The sequence below is a fragment of the Ornithorhynchus anatinus genome, chromosome 4, assembly GCF_004115215.2.
Source record: "Ornithorhynchus anatinus isolate Pmale09 chromosome 4, mOrnAna1.pri.v4, whole genome shotgun sequence".
NCBI classification, from domain to species: domain Eukaryota; kingdom Metazoa; phylum Chordata; class Mammalia; order Monotremata; family Ornithorhynchidae; genus Ornithorhynchus; species Ornithorhynchus anatinus.
The window spans coordinates 101075690-101098702 of record NC_041731.1 but is presented as its reverse complement, the minus strand read 5'-3'; the positions used below and the strand labels follow the sequence as shown (position 1 = coordinate 101098702).

At 47.2% G+C, this 23013-nt stretch overlaps 2 protein-coding genes and 1 non-coding gene across 3 annotated transcripts in view; 2 read left to right on the top strand and 1 right to left on the bottom strand.

Moving 5' to 3' along the window:
- Positions 1 to 5226, bottom strand: part of SELENOF (selenoprotein F) — a 41965-nt gene extending 36739 nt beyond the window's left edge. Inside the window, exons 1-2 of the mRNA XM_003428410.5 lie at positions 5076 to 5226; positions 26 to 193 (exon numbers count right to left, since the gene is read on the bottom strand). Coding sequence (XP_003428458.3) covers positions 26 to 193; positions 5076 to 5144 — 237 coding nt within the window. The 5' untranslated portion in view covers positions 5145 to 5226. The remainder of the gene's footprint in view (positions 1 to 25; positions 194 to 5075) is intronic.
- A 455-nt stretch (positions 5227 to 5681) lies between these two features.
- HS2ST1 (heparan sulfate 2-O-sulfotransferase 1) overlaps positions 5682 to 23013 on the top strand; it is a 178144-nt gene continuing 160812 nt past the window's right edge. Inside the window, exon 1 of the mRNA XM_029063960.1 lies at positions 5682 to 5875. Coding sequence (XP_028919793.1) covers positions 5752 to 5875 — 124 coding nt within the window. The 5' untranslated portion in view covers positions 5682 to 5751. The remainder of the gene's footprint in view (positions 5876 to 23013) is intronic.
- LOC114811415 lies at positions 17257 to 17394 on the top strand. Its single transcript, XR_003759119.1, has one exon. It is a non-coding gene; the product is annotated as a small nucleolar RNA SNORA7 (small nucleolar RNA).

Here is a 23013-nt window from a genome sequence, read left to right as displayed (position 1 = left end):
AGTACTGTTAGTGTCAAAACAATACCTTTCTGCTTTCAAACTGGGCCTCTTCTTGGCAACATCCCCTGCAAACGGGATCCAGTTGAGTCAAACTAAATTGCCCAAGAAGATCACAAGAACTGCAGAGCAAGTTACTGGAGAATCCTAGATCTCTGCATGCTTCGGATGATAATTCTGTCCCATATGCAGATATCTGAAAGTAAATATATAGTTGAAAGAGATATGAATTTAAGCATTTTAAACTTTTTTTCCTACCGCAGTTAAAACACTCTTACCAGAAAATTGCAACATGATAAATTTTTCCCTTTCATATTTTTAAAAAAATCTTTTGGGCAATTGGAGTGTGATTACACAGAGACACTATACCTGGCAACTTTCATTACTATAAAGTTTGGGGTGGAAGACTATAGCCATGCATTTGTTGAACGTTTCATTTTGGACAATTTTCTTCTACCTTACCCAAATAACACTAGCACTGATTTCTCTAAAATAGAGCAACAAGCTTTTGCAGATGCAGCTGTTTAAATCAACTCTTCTGGGGAAGAAGAGGAATGGTGACTGCACCAGGAGTTAATGGTAAGAGTTAAGGGTTACAGCCATTATCATCATCAGTACTCATTAAGTAGTCACACATGCTCATCACTGTACTGGGCACTCGAGGAATTTACTCTTCTCTTGACACCACAGGCAGCTGTACGGAGCAGGCAGAACTGAGAGAGAACCTTTCAAACACAAATGAGTAAACACTCAGATATGTATGAAGGAAAAAGGAAGTATGTCAAGAAGCAGAGGTTTAGTGGTTAAAGCACGGGGCTGGGAGAAGTCCTGGGTTTTAATCCCGGCTCTGCCACTTGTCTGCTGAATGACTTTGAGCAAGTCATTTCACTTCTCCGTGCCTCAGTCACTTCACCTGTAAAATGGGGATTAAGACTGTGAACCCCATGTGGGACATGGACTGTGTCCAACCTGATTTGCTTACTCCTACCCCAGTGTTTAGGACAGTGCCTTGCGCATATTAAGCGCTTAACAAATCCATTGAAAAGAAAGGCAGTCATTTCACAGTTTCTCCAACCATCTGCTGGACACAGGCTACGGGGCTAAATGAACATCTGACCTTATCTCTGAACTCTTGTTTTTTGGGTTTTTTCCCCTTGTGGTACTTGTTCAGTGCTTATTGTACGCCAAGTACAGAACTAATCATGAGACTACTTGATCTAACCACATACGGCTTACAGTCTCAGTTCTGCTAGAGCACCTATATTCACTCTGATTATTAGCTACAGTTTGAGGGTGGAATTAGGAAAGAAAGGAGGGGATAGATGGGGTGGGGAGAGAAAGGAAGGGAGTGATGGAGAGAGAATGGGGGGGTGAGAAAGGAAGGGATGAGGGGAAGGGGGGGGTGAGAAAGGAAAGGATGGAGGAGCAAGTAAGGGATGGAGAGAGGGGAGTGAGAAAAAGGATGGAGGGGGGGTGAGAAAGGAAGGGGGGTAGTGAGAAAAGGGATAGAGGGAGCTGAAAAAGGAAAGGAAGGGATGGGGGTGAGAAAGAAAGGTATGGAGAGAGGGGGCGAGAAAGGAAGAGAGGGGAGTGAGAAAGGAAGGGATGGAGATAAGAGGTGAAAGGAAGGGATGGGGGTGAGAAAGGAAGGGATGGAGTGAGACAGGGGTGAGAAAGGTGGAGAGAGGGGAGTGAGAAAAGAAGGGGTGGGGGAGAGGGGGGGCGAGAAAGGAAGCTATGGAGAAAGGGGGGGAGAAAGGAAGGGATAGAGACAGAGGGGGCGGGAAAGGAAGGAATGGGGGGGTGGGAAAGGAAGGGATAATAATAATGATGATGGTATTTGTTAAACGCTTACTCTATAGAAAAACAAAAAGCCACGTCGCCAAGAGGCGGCTCCTCCATCGGCCCGGCGGCCAGTCCTTCCTTCATTCAACCGTATTTGAGCGCTTACTATGTGCAGAGCACTGTACTAAGCGGTTGGAGTGTGCAATTCGGCAACATAGACCATCCCTGCCCAGTGATGGGCTCACAGTCTAATCGGGGGAGACGGACAGCAAAGCAAAACAGAGCAAAACAAAAACATTATCACCATAAATAGAATCAAGGGAGATGTACACCTCTTTAACAAAATAAATAGGGTAATAAATCATATTCATTCAATAGTATTTATTAAGCGCTTACTCTGTGCAGAGCACTGTACTAAGCGCTTGGAATGTACAATTCGGCCACAGATAGAGACAATCGCTGCCCAACGACGGGCTCAGTCTAACCGGGGGAGACGGACAGCAAAGCAAAACAGAACAAAACAAAAACAAGACATTATCAAGATCAATAGAATCAAGGGGGATGTACACCTCATTAACAAAATAAGTAAATCATATTCATTAATTCAAGAGTGTTTGAGCACTTACTATGTGCAGAGCACTGTACTAAGCGCTTGGAATGCACAGTTGGGCAACAGAGAGAGACCGTCCCTGCCCAAAGACGGGCTCGCAGTCTAAACGGGGGAAAGAGACGGCAGAGCCAAACAGAAAGAAACAAAAACAAGACATCATCAAGATAAATAATAATGTTGGTATTTGTTAAGCGCTTACTATGTGCAGAGCACTGTTCTAAGCGCTGGGGTAGATACAGGGTCATCAAGTTGTCCCACGTGAGGCTCCCAGTTAATCCCCATTTTCCAGATGAGGGAACTGAGGCCCAGAGAAGTGAAGTGACTTGCCCACAGTCCTGCAGCTGACAAGTGGCGGAGTGGGGATTCAAACCCATGACTCCGGAGCTCGGGCTCTTTCCACTGAGCCACGCTGCTCCCTATATATACCTCCCCTCAGCTAAGCCCCGTTTCCCCCTGTTCCTCCCCCTCTCCCTTCCCCTCCGCACTGTGCTCATTTGTATATATATTATTTATTACCCCATTGATTTTGTTAATGGTGTCCATCCCCTTGATTCTATATGTTGTGATTATGTTGTCTTGTTTTTGTCCATCTGTCTCCCCCGATTAGACTGTGAGCCCATCAATGGGCAGGGATTGTCTCTATCTGCTGCCCAATTGTCCATTTAGTGCCTAGTATGATGCTCTGCACATAGTAAGCGCTCAATCAATACTACTGAATGAACACACATATACACACGTGTGTGTGTATACATATCGAACATATATATGGTGCATTCCAAGCGCTTAGTACAGTGCTCTGCACATAGTAAGTGCTCAATGAACACTACTGAATGAATGAATATACATACATATACACACGTGTGTACCTATACATGTATACATGTGCATATATGTATTCAACATATGTATAGTACATTCTAAGCACTTACTACAGTGCTCTGCACATAGTAAGTGCTCAATAAGCACTATTGAATGAATATATATACATACATACACCCATACATACACATGTATACACATGTATACATGTGTATATGTATCCAACATATCTACAGTACATTCCAAGCGCTCAGTACAGTGCTCTGCACATAGTAAGCGCTCAAACACTATTGAATGAATGAATATATATAGACATATACATATATGCGTGCACCTATACATGTATACATGTCTATATACGTATCCAACATATCTACAGTACATTCCAAGTGCTCAGTACAGTGCTCTGCACATAGTAAGCGCACAATAAATACTATTGAATGAACGACTATACATACATATACACACATATGCGTGCACCTACACATGTATACATGTCTATATACATATCCAACATATCTACAGTACATTCCAAGCGCTCAGTACAGTGCTCTGCGTGGCTCAGTGGAAAGAGCATGGGCTTTGGAGTCAGGGCTCATGAGTTCGAATCCCAGCTCTGCCACTTGTCGGCTGTGTGACTGTGGGCAAGTCACTTAACTTCTCTGTGCCTCAGTTCCCTCATCTGTAAAATGGGGATGAAGACTGTGAGCCCCACGTGGGACAACCTGATTCCCCTGTGTCTACCCCAGCGCTTAGAACAGTGCTCGGCACATAGTAAGCGCTTAACAAATACCAACATTATTATTGCTCTGCACATAGTAAGCGCACAATAAATACTATTGAATGAATGACTATACATACATATACACATATAGGTGTGCACCTATACACGTACGCATGTGTATATATATATGTATCCAACCCCGATTAGACTGTAAGCCCGTCAAACGGCAGGGACTGTCGTTATCTGTTGCCGACTTGTTCATCCCAAGCGCTTAGTACAGTGCTCTGCACATAGTAAGCGCTCAATAAATACTATTGAATGAATGAATCAATGAACATATGTGTAGTACATTCCAAGCGCTTAGTACAACAATTGAACATATATATATATACATATTTATATGTATATGCGTGCATATATGCATGCATGTACACATCCTAATATAATAATAATGTTGGTATTTGTTAAGCGCTTACTCCGTGCAGAGCACTGTTCTAAGCGCTGGGGTAGATCCAGGGTCATCAGGTTGTCCCACGTGAGGCTCACAGTCTTCATCCCCATTTTACAGGTGAGGCAACTGAGGCCCAGAGAAGTGAAGTGACTTGCCCACGGCCCCACAGCTGACCAGGGGCCGAGCCGGGATTCGAACCCATGACCTCTGGGACTCCCAAGCCCGGGCTCTTTCCCCGGAGCCACGCCGCAACGAATACACACACATATATGTATACATGTATAGATGCATATACATGTGCACACACCCTAATATATGCAAATGAACATACACCTATATACAGGTGTATGTGTCCTTATACAAATGATCACAGTGCGGAGGGGAAGGGGGAAGAGCGGGGGGGGCAGAGGGAGAAGGGGAGCTCAGTCTGGGAAGGCCTCTTGGAGGAGGTGATTTTTAAGTAGGGTTTTGAAGAGGGGAAGAGAATGGGTTTGGCGGAGGTGAGGAGGGAGGGCGTTACGGGACCGCGGGAGGACGCGGCCCGGGGGTCGACGGCGGGATGGGCGAGACCGAGGGACGGCAAGGAGGTGGGCGGCGGAGGAGCGGAGCGTGCGGGGTGGGCGGTGGAAAGAGAGAAGGGAGGAGAGGTAGGAAGGGGCGAGGGGAAGATTCCGTCCCCTCGGACTCACCGCCTGCAGCGTGGCCGCCAGGAACAGCCTCAGCCACGGCGCCATAACGGCCGCCTCAGCCGCCGCCATCTTCCCCCGCCCTCGGGGGCCTTTCCGGGCCCGGCCGCCCCCCAACCCGCCTGATCGCCCCAACCGACGCGGGCCCCTTCCCCGCGCCTCTCCCCCTTCGAAAAACAATACAAAAAATAAACGGCCCCTGCCTCCGCCCCCCGGGAAATTTCCGGGCCTCCCCCTCAACGGAAAGCGGCGTCCCAACCCGTTGCCCGGCCGCCTCCGCGCAGGCAGTGGCCCAGACCCCTACTTCCGGCCTCTCCTCCCCTCAGGCCCCCGGCGCTTCATTCAAGAGAGCCGGACCCCCTCCCTTTTGAGAGCACCGCCCCTCCGGAGGCGTCGGCCAATCGCACGTAGGGGTTCGGTGATGGGCGGCGGAGGGAGCCAATAGGAAGGGGAGGAGCGAAGGGAGGGGTGAGCGGAGGGGGGCGGCCAATCAGGGCGGGGGAGGCGGGGTGGGGGCGGGGCTGAGGGCGGCGCAGGCGCAGTGGGGGTCGGGAGGCGCGGGGCGGGGGGGGAGGGGGGAGCGTTGCACCGGTGCTCGCTGCTGCTGCTGCTGCTGCAGCTCGGTGCGCGCTGCAGCCCGGTGGTCCGCGGCATGCCGTGACCCGGCGCGGCGGGGTTGATGGGGCTGCTCAGGATTATGCTGCCGCCCAAGTTGCAGCTGCTGGCGGTGGTGGCCTTCGCCGTGGCCATGCTCTTCCTGGAGAACCAGATCCAGAAGCTGGAGGAGTCCCGGGCCAAGCTGGGTGAGCGAAGCCCTTGCAACCTGCAGCGCCGCAGCGGGGGACACCCGTCCGCTCATCCGAGCCGGGACTCGTCGGCACCGAGTGCATGCATGGGGGGGGTTGCATGCATGCACCCGGGGAGCGGCTGCTGCAGGGACTCTTCTGCAGCTCCAGGCTTGGCACCCACCGGGGGCTTCCGTGCAGCGGAGGGGGGAGCGGCTGGTGCAGGGAGCCGGGGCCGGACCCTTCTGCAGCTCGGGAGGCTTGCACCCACCGGGGGTGGCATGCACCGGGTGCGGGAGCGGTGCCCGGACCCTTCTGCAGCTCGGGAGCGTTGCAGGCACCGGGGGGGGGGACCGGCTGCTGCGGTGCCCCGAGCTGCCCGGACCCTTCTGCAGCTCGGGACCTTGCATCCACCGGGGGTTGCATGCCCCGAGAGGGAGCAGTATCCGGACCTTTCTGCAGCCTGGGGGGCTTGCACCCACCTGGGGTGGCATGCACCGGGGGGGGAGCGACTGCTGCAGGGCAGCGGTGCCCGGACCCTTCTGCAGCTCGGGAGGCTTGCACCCACTGGGGGTTGCATGCACCGGGTGCGGGAGCGGTGCCCGGACCCTTCTGCAGCTCGGGAGGCTTGCACCCATCGGGGGTTGCATGCCCCGAGCTGCCCGGACTCTCCTGCAGCCCGGGGCTGCAGCAAGCCTCCGGTGGGGGTGCAGCAAGCCCGCGGAGGCTTGCACCTTTCGCTCACCCCTCCAGCAAGCCCCCCTGCTTTTGGCCCTGTCCAGAATTGCATGACACTAATGTCCGTCCCCCCCTCCCCCGGCCACTGTGAGCTCGCAGTGGGCAGGGAAACGTGGCCCCCCAACTCTGTTGTTGTATTCGTGCAATCGTATTAGACTCTCCCAAGCGCTCAGTGCAGTGCTCTGCGGACACTGAGTGCCCAATAAATGCTCTACACCCAGTGAGTGTTCAGTAAGTTCCTTACAGTAGTCTGCACCCAGTGGGTGTTCAACAAATGGTATACAATGTATTCTGCGCACATTGAGTGTTCAACAAATGTTATACAGTGTTCTGCACACAGTGAGTGTTCAACAAATGTTATTCAGTGCTCTGCACTCAGTGTTCAGTAAGTTTCATACAGTGTTCTGCACATAGTGAGTACTCAGTAAATGCTCCAACAGCGGTCTGCACCCAGGGAGTGCTCAATAAATAGAGAAGCAGCCCGGCTTAGTGGAAAGAGCCCAGGCTTGGGTGTCCGAGGCCATGGGTTCTAATCCTGTCTCTGCTACTTAGCTGTGTGACTTCGGGCAAGTCATTTAACTTCTCTGTGCCTCAGTTACCTCATCTGTAAAATGGGGATTAAGACTGTGAGCACCAAGTGGGGCAACCTAATAACCTTGTATCTACCCAGCGCTTAGGGCAGTGCACATAGTAAGCGCTTAGCAAATACCAAAATTGTTATTAAATGCCATGCAGTGCTCTACACCCAGTGAGTGCTCAATAAATGCCAAAGTGTCCTGCACCTAGTGAGTGCTCAATAAATGCCATGCAGTGGTCTGCACCTAGTGAATGCTCAGTAAATGCGGTACAGTGTTCTGCACACAGTGAGTACTCAAACACTACAGTGTTCTGCATATAGTGGGTGCTCAAATGCCATACAGTGCTCTGCACACAGTGAGTGCTCAACAAGTACCAGTGATCGATTGATTGTACCAGGTGGAGCCGCAGGGCACCTCGGCATACGGATGGACTAAGCCTTGTGCGGACGGGGACTCCAAGGAGTGGGGCGAAGAGGGGAGGGATGAATGTACCCGGCAGGTAGGTGGTGCCTGGAGATAAAAGGCTGTAGTGAGCGCCACTCTGGGGCTGGGGGCAGCAAGGGACCACCAAACTGAGCGGCAAGCTCGAAACCGGGAAGCGTGCTCAGGTGCCAATGGAATGGGTGAGAGAGAGAGGGAGAAAGTGTGAGTATGTGTGTTTATTTTTGTGGTGGGGGCCTGCTGGGAATGTGTAAGGATGCATCGTTCAACTGTGTTGTGAGGAAAAGGTTATGCCCAACTGATGGGTCGGGAGAGACATAAACAGACATACACACACTCGGAACTGACGCTGGATGGACATTTAGTGGAGCCTTTGCAGGCAGTCCAGGTGATAACGGATGAGGTGTTTCAGAAGGGTGACTCGGTTGAGCCGACGAGGATGGAATGGGCAAGCGGGAGCATCCTTGGGCAAAGAAGGATGCCTGTGTCTTTGGGGATGAATGAGCCTGAAGTTGAGAGGTCTAAAATGTTCCGGACCGAGTTACGGCCAAAGACTCGGAAGAGGAAAAGTTAGATTCCTGTCGGATGCTCTGCGGTTGTGGGCAATTATAAACACGCTCGGGGACTGAGTTTGTGTCTCTGACACGTTTCGTAACCGTCCCAGAACCTGGCCTGGTGCCTCGTGTTTAATACCCGGTCGTGGTACTTGGTAGGGGGAGAATTTGACACAGGAAGACGCGATTCCCCCTGACACCGTAACCTGAAATATTGCCAGCGTGCTCTGTTTGGAAACCCATAGGGTGTTTTTCGTATGGAGGTAGAACGATGTCGTGATTTAATCATAGAAAAGCACACAGTGCTTTAATTACATGTAAAACTAACAAATACTCAGCACAGTGGTCCGCCCACGGTTCGCACTCAATAGATGCCACTGCTGATGTCGATGATTGATATGTAAAATAAACAAAACTACATATTTTGATGGGAAGATTATTTCCCCTCCTCAATTTATCTTTTTATGTTCCATCTTCCCCCTAAGCTTGGATAGGAAGATCCTTAAGTTATTTTGGGAAGCACTAAAGTGCCACAAAGAGTAAAGTGTGGACGGAGGTAGCTGCAGGCTGGTTCACTTGTACGAGAACCGAGTGGGATTATCACATCACAGGAAGAGTTCTTTCAGATGTTGGGGAGTTCTTAGTTACAGAATAGATCACAAAGCAGGGAAATGTTTTTTATTGAATACTGTGCTTCCTAGGGATAGTAGTAATTTAATGCTATCCTAGTAATAATAATAATATTGGTGCTTAATAAGAACTTACTATGTGCCAGGTACTCTGCTAAGCACTGGGGTAGATACAAGGTAATTGGGTTGAACGCAGCCTCTGTCCCGTGTTGGGCTTAACAGTCTCTGTCCCCATTTTACAATTGAGGTAACTGAGGCAGAGAAGTTCATTCAGTGAATCAAATGTATTGAGCGCTTACTGTGAACAGAGCACTGTACTGAGCACTTCGGAAAGTACAATACAGCAATAAAGAGAGACAATCCCTGCCCACAGCGAGCTCGAAGTCTAGAGGGGGACTTGCCCAAGGTCACACAGCAGGCAAGTGATGGAGCTGGGATTATGGAGCTGGGAATAGAACCCAGGAACTTCTGACTCCCCGGCCTGTGCTCTATCCACTAGGCAATGCTGCTTTCCATTTGCAGTGCGAGAGCACACATCAATCAATTATATTTAATAATAATGTGGGTATCTGTAAAGCGCTTACTATGTGCCGAGGACTGTTCTAAGCACTGGGGTAGATACAGGGTAATCAGGTTGTCCCACGTGAGGCTCACAGGTAATCCCCATTTTACAGATGAGGTGACTGAGGCCCAGAGAAGTGAAGTGACTTGCCCACAGTCACACAGCTGACAAGTGGCAGAGCCGGGATTCGAACCCATGACCTCTGACTCCCAAGCCCATGCTCTTTCCACTGAGCCACGCTGCTTCTCTACAATTTACCAAGCTCTTGCTTTGTGCAGAGCACTGAACTAAGTGTTTGGGAGAGTTCAGTCTCATAGACATGTAGACATGTTTCCTGCCCAAGACTAGTGAAGGAGACAGACATTAAAATAAATTATAGATGAACACATAAGTGCTGTGGGGATGAGAGTGGGGTGAATAAAGGGCTCCACCGCTTGTCTGCTATGTAACCTTGGGCAAGTCACTTCACTTCTCTGGGTCTCAGTTACCTCATCTGGAAAATGGAGACAGTGAGCCCCATGTGGGACGGGGACTGTGTTCAACCTGATTTGTTTGTATCCACTCCAGTGCTTATTACAGTGCCTGGCACATAGTAAATACTTAAGTGCAATTATTATTGTTATTATTATTAAGTGCAAGGGCAATGCACTTTTGGTCAGATACAAAGTGGGAGGGAGTTCCAGGTCTGAGGAAGAGGCAGATCCGCGGCAAGATCGGAGAGATGGAGGTGCTGGAGCAGGATGCTGCATAACTGGAAACAGGTCCTACTACCTTCTCTTGACTTGTGGAACAGAAAGCTTCTGATGGGCAAAGAGATGTTGCAAACCTGGGTATCGGTAGGTCTACCTGTGATTCAGCAATGCAAAATGTACTTTTTTGCCTAATGAATACAGAGATCTTGAAGAAAAACTATTTGCATGACCTTTTTGTAAACTGAATCCACTTAGATTTTTTTTTAGTTTACCAGTTTACCAATCATTAAAGGTTCAGTTGAAAGCCAAATAAATTTTTCAAATGGTTAAGGGAAATGGGTGCTAAAATGAAAATTCCACCATGAGTGTTGTGTCTAGGTACTGCAATTTGGAACAACATCAAGTCTAGATACGTGAAGAATAGAATTTGGATGTTTGGCATCTCCTTTGCCTGAAAAATGATACTTTAATGCAGATTCCACACTCCTAAGCACAATTGTATTGAATACGGAGCTATCTTGGATGCTGTTTCATGATATTTGGATCGTTTAATCTCTTTTGTTGCCCTTATTACCCCCGTTCACCTGGGTCACCCATCTGTAAAATGGGTATAGTGAATCAGGCATTGGCAACATGTTTATGCGATGTTTATGCGGCTGTGTTCATTTGAGAGATGGCCCAGGGGCGGGCAGGGGCGGAGAGTGGGCGTGATGTGTTTGGGCTTCTTGTGGAAACACTGGCATGGTTGCAGTTAGAAAGGGCCTTTGTCAACACTTGTGATGCGATTCCAAACGCCCACTCAGTGATCCTGCTACCTGATTAGCAGCTGGAAGAGATGGAGGACAAGAGTACTGGTGAGGGAAGAAGGCTGGGAAGGCACCTCAGTAATGATAATTGCGGTATTCATTAAGCACTTACTATGTGCCAGACACTGTAATCGCTGGGGGAGGGATACAAGCAAATGGGGCTGGACACGGTCCTTGTCCCTCATGGGGCTCTCAGTCTTGATCGCCATTTTACAGATGAGGGAACTTCCCCACTTCCCCAGAGAAGTGAAGTGACTTGCCCAAGGCCACAGAGCAGACAAGTGGCGGAGCTAAGATTAGAACCCATGACCTTCTGACTCCTGGGCCCGTACTCTATCCACTACACAATAGAACTTATACATCTTTGCTCGTTCTGTACTTATACTATGGAAGCAATATAGCCTGGTGGAAAGAGCACGGGCTGGGAATCAGGGGACCTGAGTTCTAATCCCAGATCTCCCAAATGCTTCCTGTGGAACCTTGGGCAAGTCACTTAACTTCTCCATTTTTTTTAAATGGTGTTAAGTGTTTACTGTGTGCCAGACACTGTATTAAGCACTGGAGTAGAGGCAAGATAGGTTGGACACAGACCATGTCTCTCACAGGACTCCCAGTCTTAATCCCAATTTTACTAATGAGGAAACTGAGACATGGAGAAGTTCAGTGGCTTGCACAGGACTCACAGCAGACAAGTGGTGAAGTCAGGATTAGAACCCAGGCCCTTCCAACTTTCAGGCCTTCGCTGTACTCCCTCCTACTTAGACCATAAGCCCCAGGAACTGCATTCAACCTAATTCACTTGTATCTACCCCAGTGCTAAGATCACTGTTGGATTCATAGTTAGAGCTTTACAGATACCATTAAAAGAAATAGTGGTTTAGGCCAGTTCGCAAGATCTGAGCCATCCTACTCTCTGAAAAATATAAGCAGCATGGCGTAGTGGATAGAGCTTGGGCCTGGGGATCAGAAAGTCATGGATTCTAATCCCAGCTCTGCCACTTCTCTGCTGTGTGACCTTGGGTGAGTCACTTCACTACTCTGGGCCTCATATACCTCATTTGTAAAATGGGGGTTGAGACTGTGAGCCCCATGTGGGACAGGGACTGTGTCCAACTCGATTTGCTTGTATCAGCCCCGGCTCTTAGTACAGTGCCTGGCACATAGAGCTTAATAAATGCCACTTTCTTTTCTCCAAGCGCTTAGTACAGTGCTCTGCACAAAGGAAGCAATCAAGACCATCGATGGATTGATTGAACGCAGTAGCTCCTCGGTGTTGAGAAGACAAAGCTTTGCAGATGCATCACATTGGGGTTTTTGCTTATAGTATTTGAAGGGTTCTTTTGAGGCTTTCACTCCTGAACGGTAGTGCTGTAAGAAAGATCTCAGCTGTGGGAATGTAAGGACCCTTTTGGGCCTGATATTTTTAATAGACCTATTAAGATGTAGTTGAATTTCTTTCAGGATTATTTTTAACTGCGTGGCGCCGGTGGTTAAAGCTCATCCATTGTTGGCAGAAGACGTCATGCCAGGAAAATCCAAATCCCAGCACGAAGGGATTAACATAATGCAATGTGAGAGTAGATTTCCTTTCGTAAAATGTGTACCCCTCTCTAATAGATGGCAGTCAGTCAATCATATTTATTGAGCGCTCACTGTGTGCAGAGCACTTTACTAAGCTCTTGGGGGAGAACAATATAAAAATATAACAGACACGTTCTCTGCCCACGACGAGTTTACAGTGTTAGAGGAGTGTCTTTGTATGGGATACGATGGACTTTGATAATGAGAAGATGCAACTACCCTGCCAGGGTCTTTTTCTGGACAAGAATCCACTCAGTTTTCAACTGATTGTTGAAATCACCCCCAAATGGATGGACCCGTTGGATAGAGAAGCAGCATGGCCTAGTCAATTATATTTATTGAGCACTTACTGTGGGCAGACCACTATATTAAGCACCCGGGAGAGTACAAAATGACAGTATAACAGACATGTTCCCTGCCCATAACCAGTTTACAGTCTAGAGCAGGGGAGACAGATGTTAATGTAAATAAATTATAGATATGGACATAAGTGCTGTGGGGCTGGGAGGAAGGATGAATAAAGGGAGCAGGTCAGGACGATGCAGAAGGGAGAGGGAGAAGATGAAAGGAGGGCTTAGGGAAGGCTTCTTGGAAGAGCTGTGCCTTCAATAAGGCTTTGAGGGTGAGGGGAGAGTAATCATCTGTTGGATTTGAGGAGAGAAGGGCGTTCTAGGCCAGAGGCAGGACGAGGGGGAGAGAGGTCGGGGGTGAGATAGATGAGATGGAGGTACAGTGAGACAGCACTAGAGGAGCAAAATGTGCGGGCTGGGTTGTAGTAGGAGAGTAGCAAGGTGAGATAGGAGGGGGCAAGGGGATGGGCTGCTTTAAAGCCAGTGGTGAGGAGTTTCTGTTTGATGTGGAGGTGGTTGGGCGACCACTGGAGGTTCTTGAGAAGAGGGGAAACATGGTCTAAACGTTTTTGTAGAGAAATGATCTGGGCAGCAGAGGGAAGTTTGGACTGGAGTGGGGAGAAGCAGGAGGCTGGGAGATCAGCAAAGAAGCTGATGCAGTAATCAAGGCGGGGTAGGAGCAATGCTTGGATTAACGTGGTAGCTGTTTGGATGGGGAGGAAAGAGTGGATTTAGCGATGCTGTGAAGGTGGAATGAATGGACCATTTCACCACTTGTCTGATGGGTGTCCTTTGGCAAGTCACTTAACCTCTCTGGGCCTCACTTACCTTATCTGTAAAATGGGGATTAAGTCTGTGAGCCCCATGTGAGACAGGAAAGATGGTGGTGTGCCGTCTGCAGTAATGGGAAATTCAGGGGTCTAGTGGAAAGAGCACAGATCCGAGAGTCAGAGGTCCTGGGTCCTAATCCCATTTCACCACTTGTCTGATGGGTGTCCTTTGGCAAGTCACTTAACCTCTCTGGGCCTCACTTACCTTATCTGTAAAATGGGGATTAAGTCTGTGAGCCCCATGTGCAAAATGGGAATTCAATCTCTTACTCAAGCTGTGAGTCTCTTACTCAAGCTGTGACATGGGGATTCAATCTCTTACTCAAGCTGTGAGTCTCTTACTCAAGCTGTGACCCCCATGTGGGACCTCACTGTCTTGTATCTACCCCAGTGCTTAGTTCAGTGCTAGGCACATAGTAAGTGCTTAACAAAAACCACAATTATTAGACTGTAAACTCATTCTTTAGACTGTAAGTTCATTGTGTGCAGGGAATGTGCCTAATAATAATAATGGCATTTGTTAAGTGCTTACTTTGTGCCACGTGTTCTAAGTGCCGTTCTACCAACTATTGTATTCTTCCAAGCGCTTAGTACAGTGCGCTGCACATGGTGAGCACTCCAAAGCCATTGATTCAATTCTGACATAAATGTCATTGGAGAAATGTGCTGAATTAAACTGTAACTTTTTCTTGGTTCCTCAGATCTTGCATGGGGGAAGTTAATACCCAGTTCGGTAATGCACACATTGCATTTATCCAGCATCAAGGAACACTAGCGCTTAACCCTGCCCCAGTCCACTGCTGCACACCTGCATGCAAACCATTTCTTCCACTCCTGCAGTGTGCTGTAACCAAATAAATTCTCCCTCTTGGACAAATGTTACTTCATTCTTTTACAGCATTCTAATCTAAACATGTGGAGAAAGCAGAGTGTGGAGCGCGGGATCTCGTTTATGTCTTGCATTGCCACACCATCTGGACTTCTGTTAGAGCAGGACATGGTAGAGGGACCTGGCTTCTAATCTTGGCTCCGCCACTTGTCTGCTTTGTGACCTTGGGAAAGTTGCTTGGGATGGGAATCGATGGGAATGAATTGAAACCGTGAGGCCCATATGGGACAGGGACTGTGTCCAACCGATTTACTTGCAATAATAATAATTATGGTATCTGTTAAGCGCTTATTATGTGCTGAGCACTGTTCCAAGTGCTGGGGATAAAAGGTAATCAGGTTGTCCCACATAGGGCTCATTTTACAGATGAGGTAACTGAGGCCCAGAGAAGTTAAGTGGCCTGCCCAAGGTTACATAGCAGACAAGTGGCAGAGCCTCACTTAGTTCCCATGTCCTCTGACTCCCAAACCCGCACTCTTTCCACTAAGCCACGCTGCTTCTCCAACCCAGCGCTTAGAACAATGGATGGCACATAGTAAGTATTTAACAAATATTTTTTTTTTTTAAAGCACACATCACTTCAAAACTGAAGGGCCTTTTCAGGAATCATTCTCTAATCCACCATGCCAGCCTTGATCCCTCTCCTTCCCTGCAATTACAAGCATCGAGGCCCAGTGGCCTGGAGTCAGAAGGTCCTGGGTTCTAATCCCAGCTCCGCCGCTTGTCTGCTTTGTGACCTTGGGCAGATCACTTGCTTGTCTGTGCCTCGGTTTTCTCATCTATAAAATGAAGATTAAGACCAACCCCCATGTGGGACCCAAACTGCGTCCAACCTGCCTCGCTTATGTCTACCCCGGCTCTTAGTATAGTGCCTGGCACATAGTAAGTGCTTAACAAATACCATCAAGAAGAAGAAAATAAAGAAAAGTGCATCTAGGACATCTCTATATGGTTATACTGCTGGCATCTCAAGCTAAATATGTCCAAAGGTGAATGACTCCTCTTCATGTTATAGTTGACGACGCTACCATTCTCCCTGTCTTACCATTCTCCCTGTCTTTCAAGCCTGTAAACTTATACTGTCATTGGTTCCTTTCTGTCTTTGAACTCCCATATTCAGTTGCTCACTAAAATCCTGTCAAGATTTTCCTCCCTCCCATTTTCAGAATCTGTCCCTTCCTCGCCTTTCATTCATTCGTTCATTCATTCAATAGTATTTATTGAGCACTTGCTATGTGCAGAGCACTGTACTAGGCGCTTGGAATGTACAATTCGGCAGGAGATGAGACAATCCCTGCTCAATGACGGGCTCACAGTCTAATCGGGATAAATAATAATTATGGTATTTATTAAGCGGTTACAATGTGCTGAGCACTCTAATAAGCGCTGGGGTGGATACAAGGTAATCCGGTTGTCCCACGTGGGGCTCACAGTTTTCATCCTCATTTTCCAGATGAGGTCACTGAGGCCCAGAGAAGTTAAGCAACTTGCCCACAGTCACCCAGCTCACAAGTGGCAGACCCGGGATTCGAACCCCTGACCTCTGACTCCCAAGCCCTGACTCTTTCCACTGAGCCACGCTGCTTTCAAATGGCCACCACGCTCGTCCAGCTCCCTGTTATAGCCTGGGTGAACTGCCGATTTCCTTCCCTCCAGTTTCTTTCGTTTACGGTCCGTACTTCCCTCTGCTGCCCAGATCATTTTTCTACATTGTGGTACTGCACATGTCTTCTGACACCTCGGAAAAGTTACCCATTCCACTCAGCATCAAACCAGCTAGTGATTATTGGAGCAGTGTTACTTAGTGGAAACAACACAGACCTGGGAGTCAGAGAACTTGGGTGCTAATTCCCGCTCCATCACTTACCTGCAGCGCGACCTTGGCCAAGTCACTTAACTTCTCTGTGCCTCAGTTTCCTTACCTGTAAAATGGAAGTTCTATACCCTTTCTCCCTCCTATTTAGGCTGTGAGCGCCCTGTGGTACAGGGACTCACTCTGACCTGATTCTCTTTTGCCTACCCCAGCGCTTAGAGCTGTGTTACATAGTAAGCGCTTAAATAGCGTAACTAATTTCTGCCAAAGCATTGCTAAATCTGCCCTTCCCTCTCCATCTGAGCAGCTGCTATGTTAATCCAAGCACTTATCCTGTCCCTCCTTGTTTACTGGGTCAGCCTCCTGTTGACCTCCCAAGCTCCTGTCTCTCCCAACTCCAGTCCAGACTTCAGTCTGCTTCCCCGATCGTTTTTCTATAACATTTGTTCCATGTTTCCCCAGTTCTCAAGAATCTCCAGTGGTTGCCCATCCACGTCTACATCAAATACAAACCCCTCACCATTGGCTTTAAAGCATTCCTTCACCTTGCCCCCTCCTACCTCACCAAGCTACTCTCCTACTACAACCCAGCCCATACACTTTGCTTCTCTAATGTCAACCTCACCGTACCTCGATTCATTCAGTCATATTTATTGAATGCTTACTGTGGGCAGAGCACTAAACTAAGCACTTGGAAAAGTACAGTAGAACAGTCTCTCATTTTCCCTTTTAATTCTCCCCAAGCTGCTTCATATATCTGTCGGTCAGTTCTATTTTTTTGAGCGGTTACTGTGTGGAGAACACGGCACTAAAAATTCAGGAGAGTACAGTACAGAAGGTGTCGATAGACAAGTTCCCTGCCCACAGTGAGCTTACAGTCTAGAGGGAAAGACAGGCATTAATGTAAATGAGTAATTCAGAGATATGTACATAAGTCCCCTCTCAGGATTGCACCTGGAGAGTTTCCAGTACTCTACCAGTCTTGGCTATGAGAGGGAGAGCCAAGCAGAGGCCTACCTATTCCATTCCTAGCTTGGGCAGTGGCTAGCGAGTGGGAGGCAATCTGCTACAAGTCAAAACTCACCTGTGCTAGGCAGCAGCGGCATGGGAGAGATTCGAGGGTGGATCTTCAAATTTTCCATGCAGAGGAAGGCAGTGGTAAACCACTTCGGTATTTTTACCAAAAAAACTATGGATCCATTACCGGAACGATTGCTGATGAAGGTGGGGCGTTCTGGGAGAGATCCGTCCATGGAGTCGCTATGCGTCGAAGATGACACCGTAAGACAAGACATGAACATAAATACTGTGAAGCTGAGGGTGGGATGAATGCCAAATGCCCAAAGGACACAGATCCAAAGTCATAGACGATGCAGAAGGGAGAGGGAATCCGAGAAAAGAGGGCTTAACTGGGGAAGGCTTCTTGGAGAAGCTGTGATAGCTAACATAGAGATGCCATTTCAGCTCTTCCTCACCACCTATGTGTTCTTTCTCAGTCCTTAGTACAGTGCTTGGCAAACGGTGCTTAAAAGATTATTTTTAAATCCCAAAACACTCATGCACACATTTTTATATTCTACCCCCACATCTGTAATTTAACTGTTTCCCCCCCCACTAGAGCATAAGCTCCTTGAGGGCAGAGATCATGCCTTCCAAGTGGTCTGTACTCTGCCAAGTCTTTATTACAGTGCGCTTTGCCCAGAGTTGGTCCTCAATAAACACCATAGATTGAGATCCATTTTGAAATGTTTCATCACGGGTGCTTTCAGTCTTAGTTCCACCAACAGATTCAATTATGCTTGTCAGAATTTCTCTGGTTCCCTTAAGGTTTTTCCGCAGTTCAGTTGTAATTTCTATGGGAATATCTATATTGAAACGTAGGATTTAGTGCAGCTGGAAAACAGAATGTAATACAAGAAGTAAAAAGGAATAACTTTGAATTTTGACTCTGGTTACTAGATATATAAGAATGTTCCGCACAGCAGTATTAGTTCCTTCCAAATCATAGGAGCATCCTGCTGCTGCCGCCGAGGCTTGTAACGGAACGGAACTCTGCAACTTACTTGAGACCACCCATGTGGCTGAATTTTCTCAATACCAATATTATTTCTGATCGCAGTAAAGCATGTTAGGAGGGTAGCAGCAGTGTGGCAAAGTAGAGTACGGGTTGGGAGTCAGAAGGCCCTGGGTTCTAAACCTGGCTCCGCCCCTTGTCTGCTGAGTGACCTTGGGCAAGTGCCTTTGCTTCTCTGGGCCTCAATGACCTCATCTGGAAGATGGAGATTCATTCATTCATTGTCTTATTTATTGAGTGCTTACTGCGTGCGGAGCACTGTACTAAGCTCTTGGAATGTACAATTCGGACAGATAGAGGAAATCCCTGCCCAACGACGGGCTCACAGTCGTAAAGGGAGAGGCAGGCAGCAAAACAAAATCAGTAGACAGGCATCAATACCACGAAAATGGATAAATACTGTCATAGATATAGACACATCATTAATAAAATAAAGCAATAAATATATACAAATATACACAAGTGCTGTGGGGAGGGGAGGAGGGTAGAGCAGAGGGAGGAAGTAGGGGGAATGGGGAGGGGAAGAGGGGCAGAGGGGAGGGGAGGAGGGGCAGAGGGGAGGGGAGGAGGGGCAGAGGGAAAGGGAGGGCTCAGTCTAGGAAGGCTTCCTGGAGGAGGTGAGCGCCCAGTCGGGCTTCAAAGAGGGGAAGAGAGTTAGTTTGGCAGATGTGAGGAGGGAGGGCAGACCCACTAAGTGGAATCTCTACAAAATCAGATTGTGAATGGGAGTCCTATGTGGGACAGGGATTGGGTCCAACTCGATTATCTTGTATCTACCCTGGCACTTAATAGAGTACCGGGCACATAGTAAGTGCTTAACAAATGCCACAATTATTATTATGATTATTATCTCCATAGAGGGGTCACCTCCATAGAGGTGACCAGCTTAAGGGACCTAAATCCATCCCTCCCAAATTATCGTGACCTTCTTTGAAGCACCGTGGCTTAGTGGAAGGAGCACGGGCTTGGGAGTCGGGACACGGGTTCAAATCCTGACTCTGCTACTTGTATGCTGTGTGACTTTGAGCAAGCCATTTAACCTCTCGTGCTTATCACCTCATCTGTAAAATGGGGATTAAGACTGTGAGCCCCACGTGGGACAACCTGATTCCCGTGTCTACCCCAGCGCTTAGAACAGTGCTCGGAACATAGTGTAAGCACTTAAAAATGCCATCATTATTGTTTTCTCTCTAACTCGGTCATGGAGTCTGTGCCCTGCCTTCCTGATATCGGTCAGTGTTATTCTTTGAGCGCTTCCTATGTTCAGGGCACTATACTAAGCAGTTGGATGGAACTTCACTTCTTAAGGAGCTGAAGATTTTGAAGAGATTCCACTTACTGGGCCTGCGTTCAACTGGTGGTGATCTCCACCACTCAACAACCTGGGAAGCAGCATGGCCTAATGCATAGACCACGGGGCTGGGAGTCAAACGGATCTGGGTTCTAATCCAGGCTCCGCCCCTTGTCTGTTGTGTGACCTTGGGCAAGTCATTTCACTTCTCTGGGCCTCAGTTACTTCTTTTGTAAAATGGGGATTAAGACTGTTCTCCATATGGAACGTGGGCTGTGTACTACCTGTTAGCTTGTATCTGCCTCAGTGCTTAGGGAAGCAGCATGGCTCAGTAGCAAGAGCATGGGCTTGGGAATCAGAGGTTGTGGGTTCAAGTCCTGACTCTGCCACTTATCACCTGTGTGACTTTGGGCAAGTCACTTAATTTCTCTGTGCTGCAGTTAACTCATAGGTAAAATGGGGATTAAGACTGTGATCCCCACGTGGGACAACCTGATTACCTTGTATCTACCCCAGTGCTTAGAACAGTGCTTGGCACATAGTAAGCACTTAACATCATAATTAGTAGTAGTAGTACATATTAAGCAACTCATAAATTCTGTTTTTTAAAAAGATCCTGTTATACTGAAGCCCCTAAAGTCAGTCAGTGGTACAGTGCTCAGCATGCAGTAAGCGCTCAATAAATACCATTGATTTAAGTGCTTACTGTGTGCAGCATGCAGTACTAAGCACTTGAGAGCGCAAGGCAGCAGAGTTGGTGCATTGAGCTGTTAAACATTTAGCAGAATGTAAAAATGAAGTTGTAATTTGCAGACACCTATCAAGCAGACTCCATTTTTGTTTAACTGTGAATAATCTCCAAAGCAAAGAAAGATCTTTGTTTAATTAAAAAGCAACAGTAATCTACACTTGGGTAAACTGTTCACCAGCATTGGGGATTAATGTGATACAACTATAAAAAAAAGCATGACTTTCAAGCATGAGAAATTAAAATATCATTAATCTTAGGGAATGGGATGTTTTTATTAGTGAATTTGGAAGTATTTTTCCAATTTATAACATTCACAAAAGTAGTCAACTGCATTGGCACAGGACCTTTTTCAGAGAGAGGGTGAGGTTTTTTGGACTTTTCTTTTTCATATTCATTTATTCAGTCATATTTATTGAGTGCTTACTGTATGCAGAGCACTGTACTAAGCACTTGGGATAGTACAATACAGCAATAAACTACATTCCCTGCCCACAATAAGCTTATATTCTTTTTCTCTGGCAAGCCATGCATTTTCTTGCATCATTATTAATTTGCAAATAATAGTGTCCTGAGACTAGACTTCCTTGTATTTCATATCACAATTATGAATGACTCAGGAATAAAACTTTGTTTTTTCCATGGTGGCTGAAGGGAGATTGCAAATTTTCAGTACAATTCAGTTTGAGAACACGATTGTTGAATCGTACAGCTACAGAATGGAAACACATTTCTGAATAGTGTGTGTTTCTAACAAGGAAGTGTGAGGGAAGTGTTTGTAGGAAAGGATTTGCAGCAGCAAGATGTGTTAACCCCTTCTTCCTTGGGAACTCTGGTTTCTTCTTTGTTCTCGTCAGTGCTATTCTGAGCAACTAGGAATTTCAGCACCTAGTACAGTACCTGGCACATAGTAAGTGCTTAATGAATACCATAATTATTATTTAAAGTGGTACTTGTTAAGTGCTTATTGTGTGTTTAACACTGTTCTAAGTGCTGGGGTAGGTACAGGTTAATTAGGTCAGACATAGTTCCTGTCCCACATCGGGTTCTCCGGTCTGTTATTGGCTTTACAAAATACTGAAATGGCTCTCATAACTGACCCTGATTTTTGAGGAGGAAGAAAAGTTTTTAAGTTGCCACGTAATTGTCAACATTGATATTTGCGTAGGTGGGAGGAGGAGGAGGAAGAGACGAGGATGAAGATGACGACGAGGAGGACGAAGACATTCCCTCTAGACTGTAAGCTCGTGTAGGCAGGGAATGTGATGGTGATATTGTACTCTCCGAGGTGCTCAGTACAGCATTGTGTACACAGTAAGCACTCAATAAATGCAATTGAAGATGAGGAGGATCATGAGGAGACACAGCAGTAGAGACAAGCTTGGGCTGGGAGGGAGATTCTTCCCTGAGGTATGTGAAATCTGAGGTGGGAAGAGAAGGAAGATGGAGTTAATTTACTGACTGCCTGTTTCGTACAGCCCTTGAGAGAGTGGGTGCTTTAACAGTAGAGGCAGCATGGCTTAGTTAATAGAGCATGGGCTTGGGAGTCAGGAGGTCATGGGTTCTAATCCCGGGTCTGCCACTTGTCTGCTGTGTGGCCTTAGGCAAATCACTTCACTTCTCTGTGCTTCAGTTCTCTCATCTGTAAAGTGGGGATTAAGATTGTGAGCCCCTTGTGGGACAGGGACTGTGTCCAACCCAATTACCTTGTATCTACTGTAGCGTTTAGAACAGTGCCTAGCACATAGTAACAAATACCATAAAAAAAAAATTCAGGTAAGAATATTTGGGCTCAGATGTTTAACTGCTTTTAAGGCTGAGTAATTTGTGGTTCCTTAAACTCTCAGGATCTGGGTTATGCCGTTACCATTCAGGTGTTTTTTTACTGGCTTGTATATTGGCTGACTTGGTAACAGATCCTTTGGTGAGATTGAGAGGTCAGTTTGGAGACACGATCTGCTGGTAGTGGGAGCGAGAAACCCAGTTGTAGACCACCTAAAAGTCTCTCTCATCTGTGGTTATGGATTCGTGGTTTAGTGGATGTGCAATTGTTGATCTTGCTCTTAGCTGTATTAATTCATAAATATAAATTGCTTCCATAACTGCCTGTACTTTTGGCATTTCTTAATGTGGTCTAGAAAGGTGATTAGGACATTGATAAGATGTTCCTGGTGGATACCCTATCTGTGTTTTACAGAGCAAGGCACTCAAGAAAGTCAATTAGATATTGGACTCCCAGAAATTCATTCATTCATTCAGTAGTATTTATTGAGCGCTTACTATGTGCAGAGCACTGTACTAATCGCTTGGAATGTACAAATGGGTAGCAGATACAGTCCCTGCCCTTTGACGGGCTTACAGTCTAATCGGGGGAGACAGACAAGAACAATAGCAATAAATAGAATCAAAGGGATGAACAGCTCATTAAAACAATAGCAAATAAATAGAATCAAGGTGATGTACATCTCATTAACAAAATAAATAGGGTAATGAAAGTATATACAGTTGAGGGGACAAGTAAATTCTTGGCCTACTGGGTAGACCATCGGCCTGGGAGGCAGAAGGACCTTTTTTTTTTTA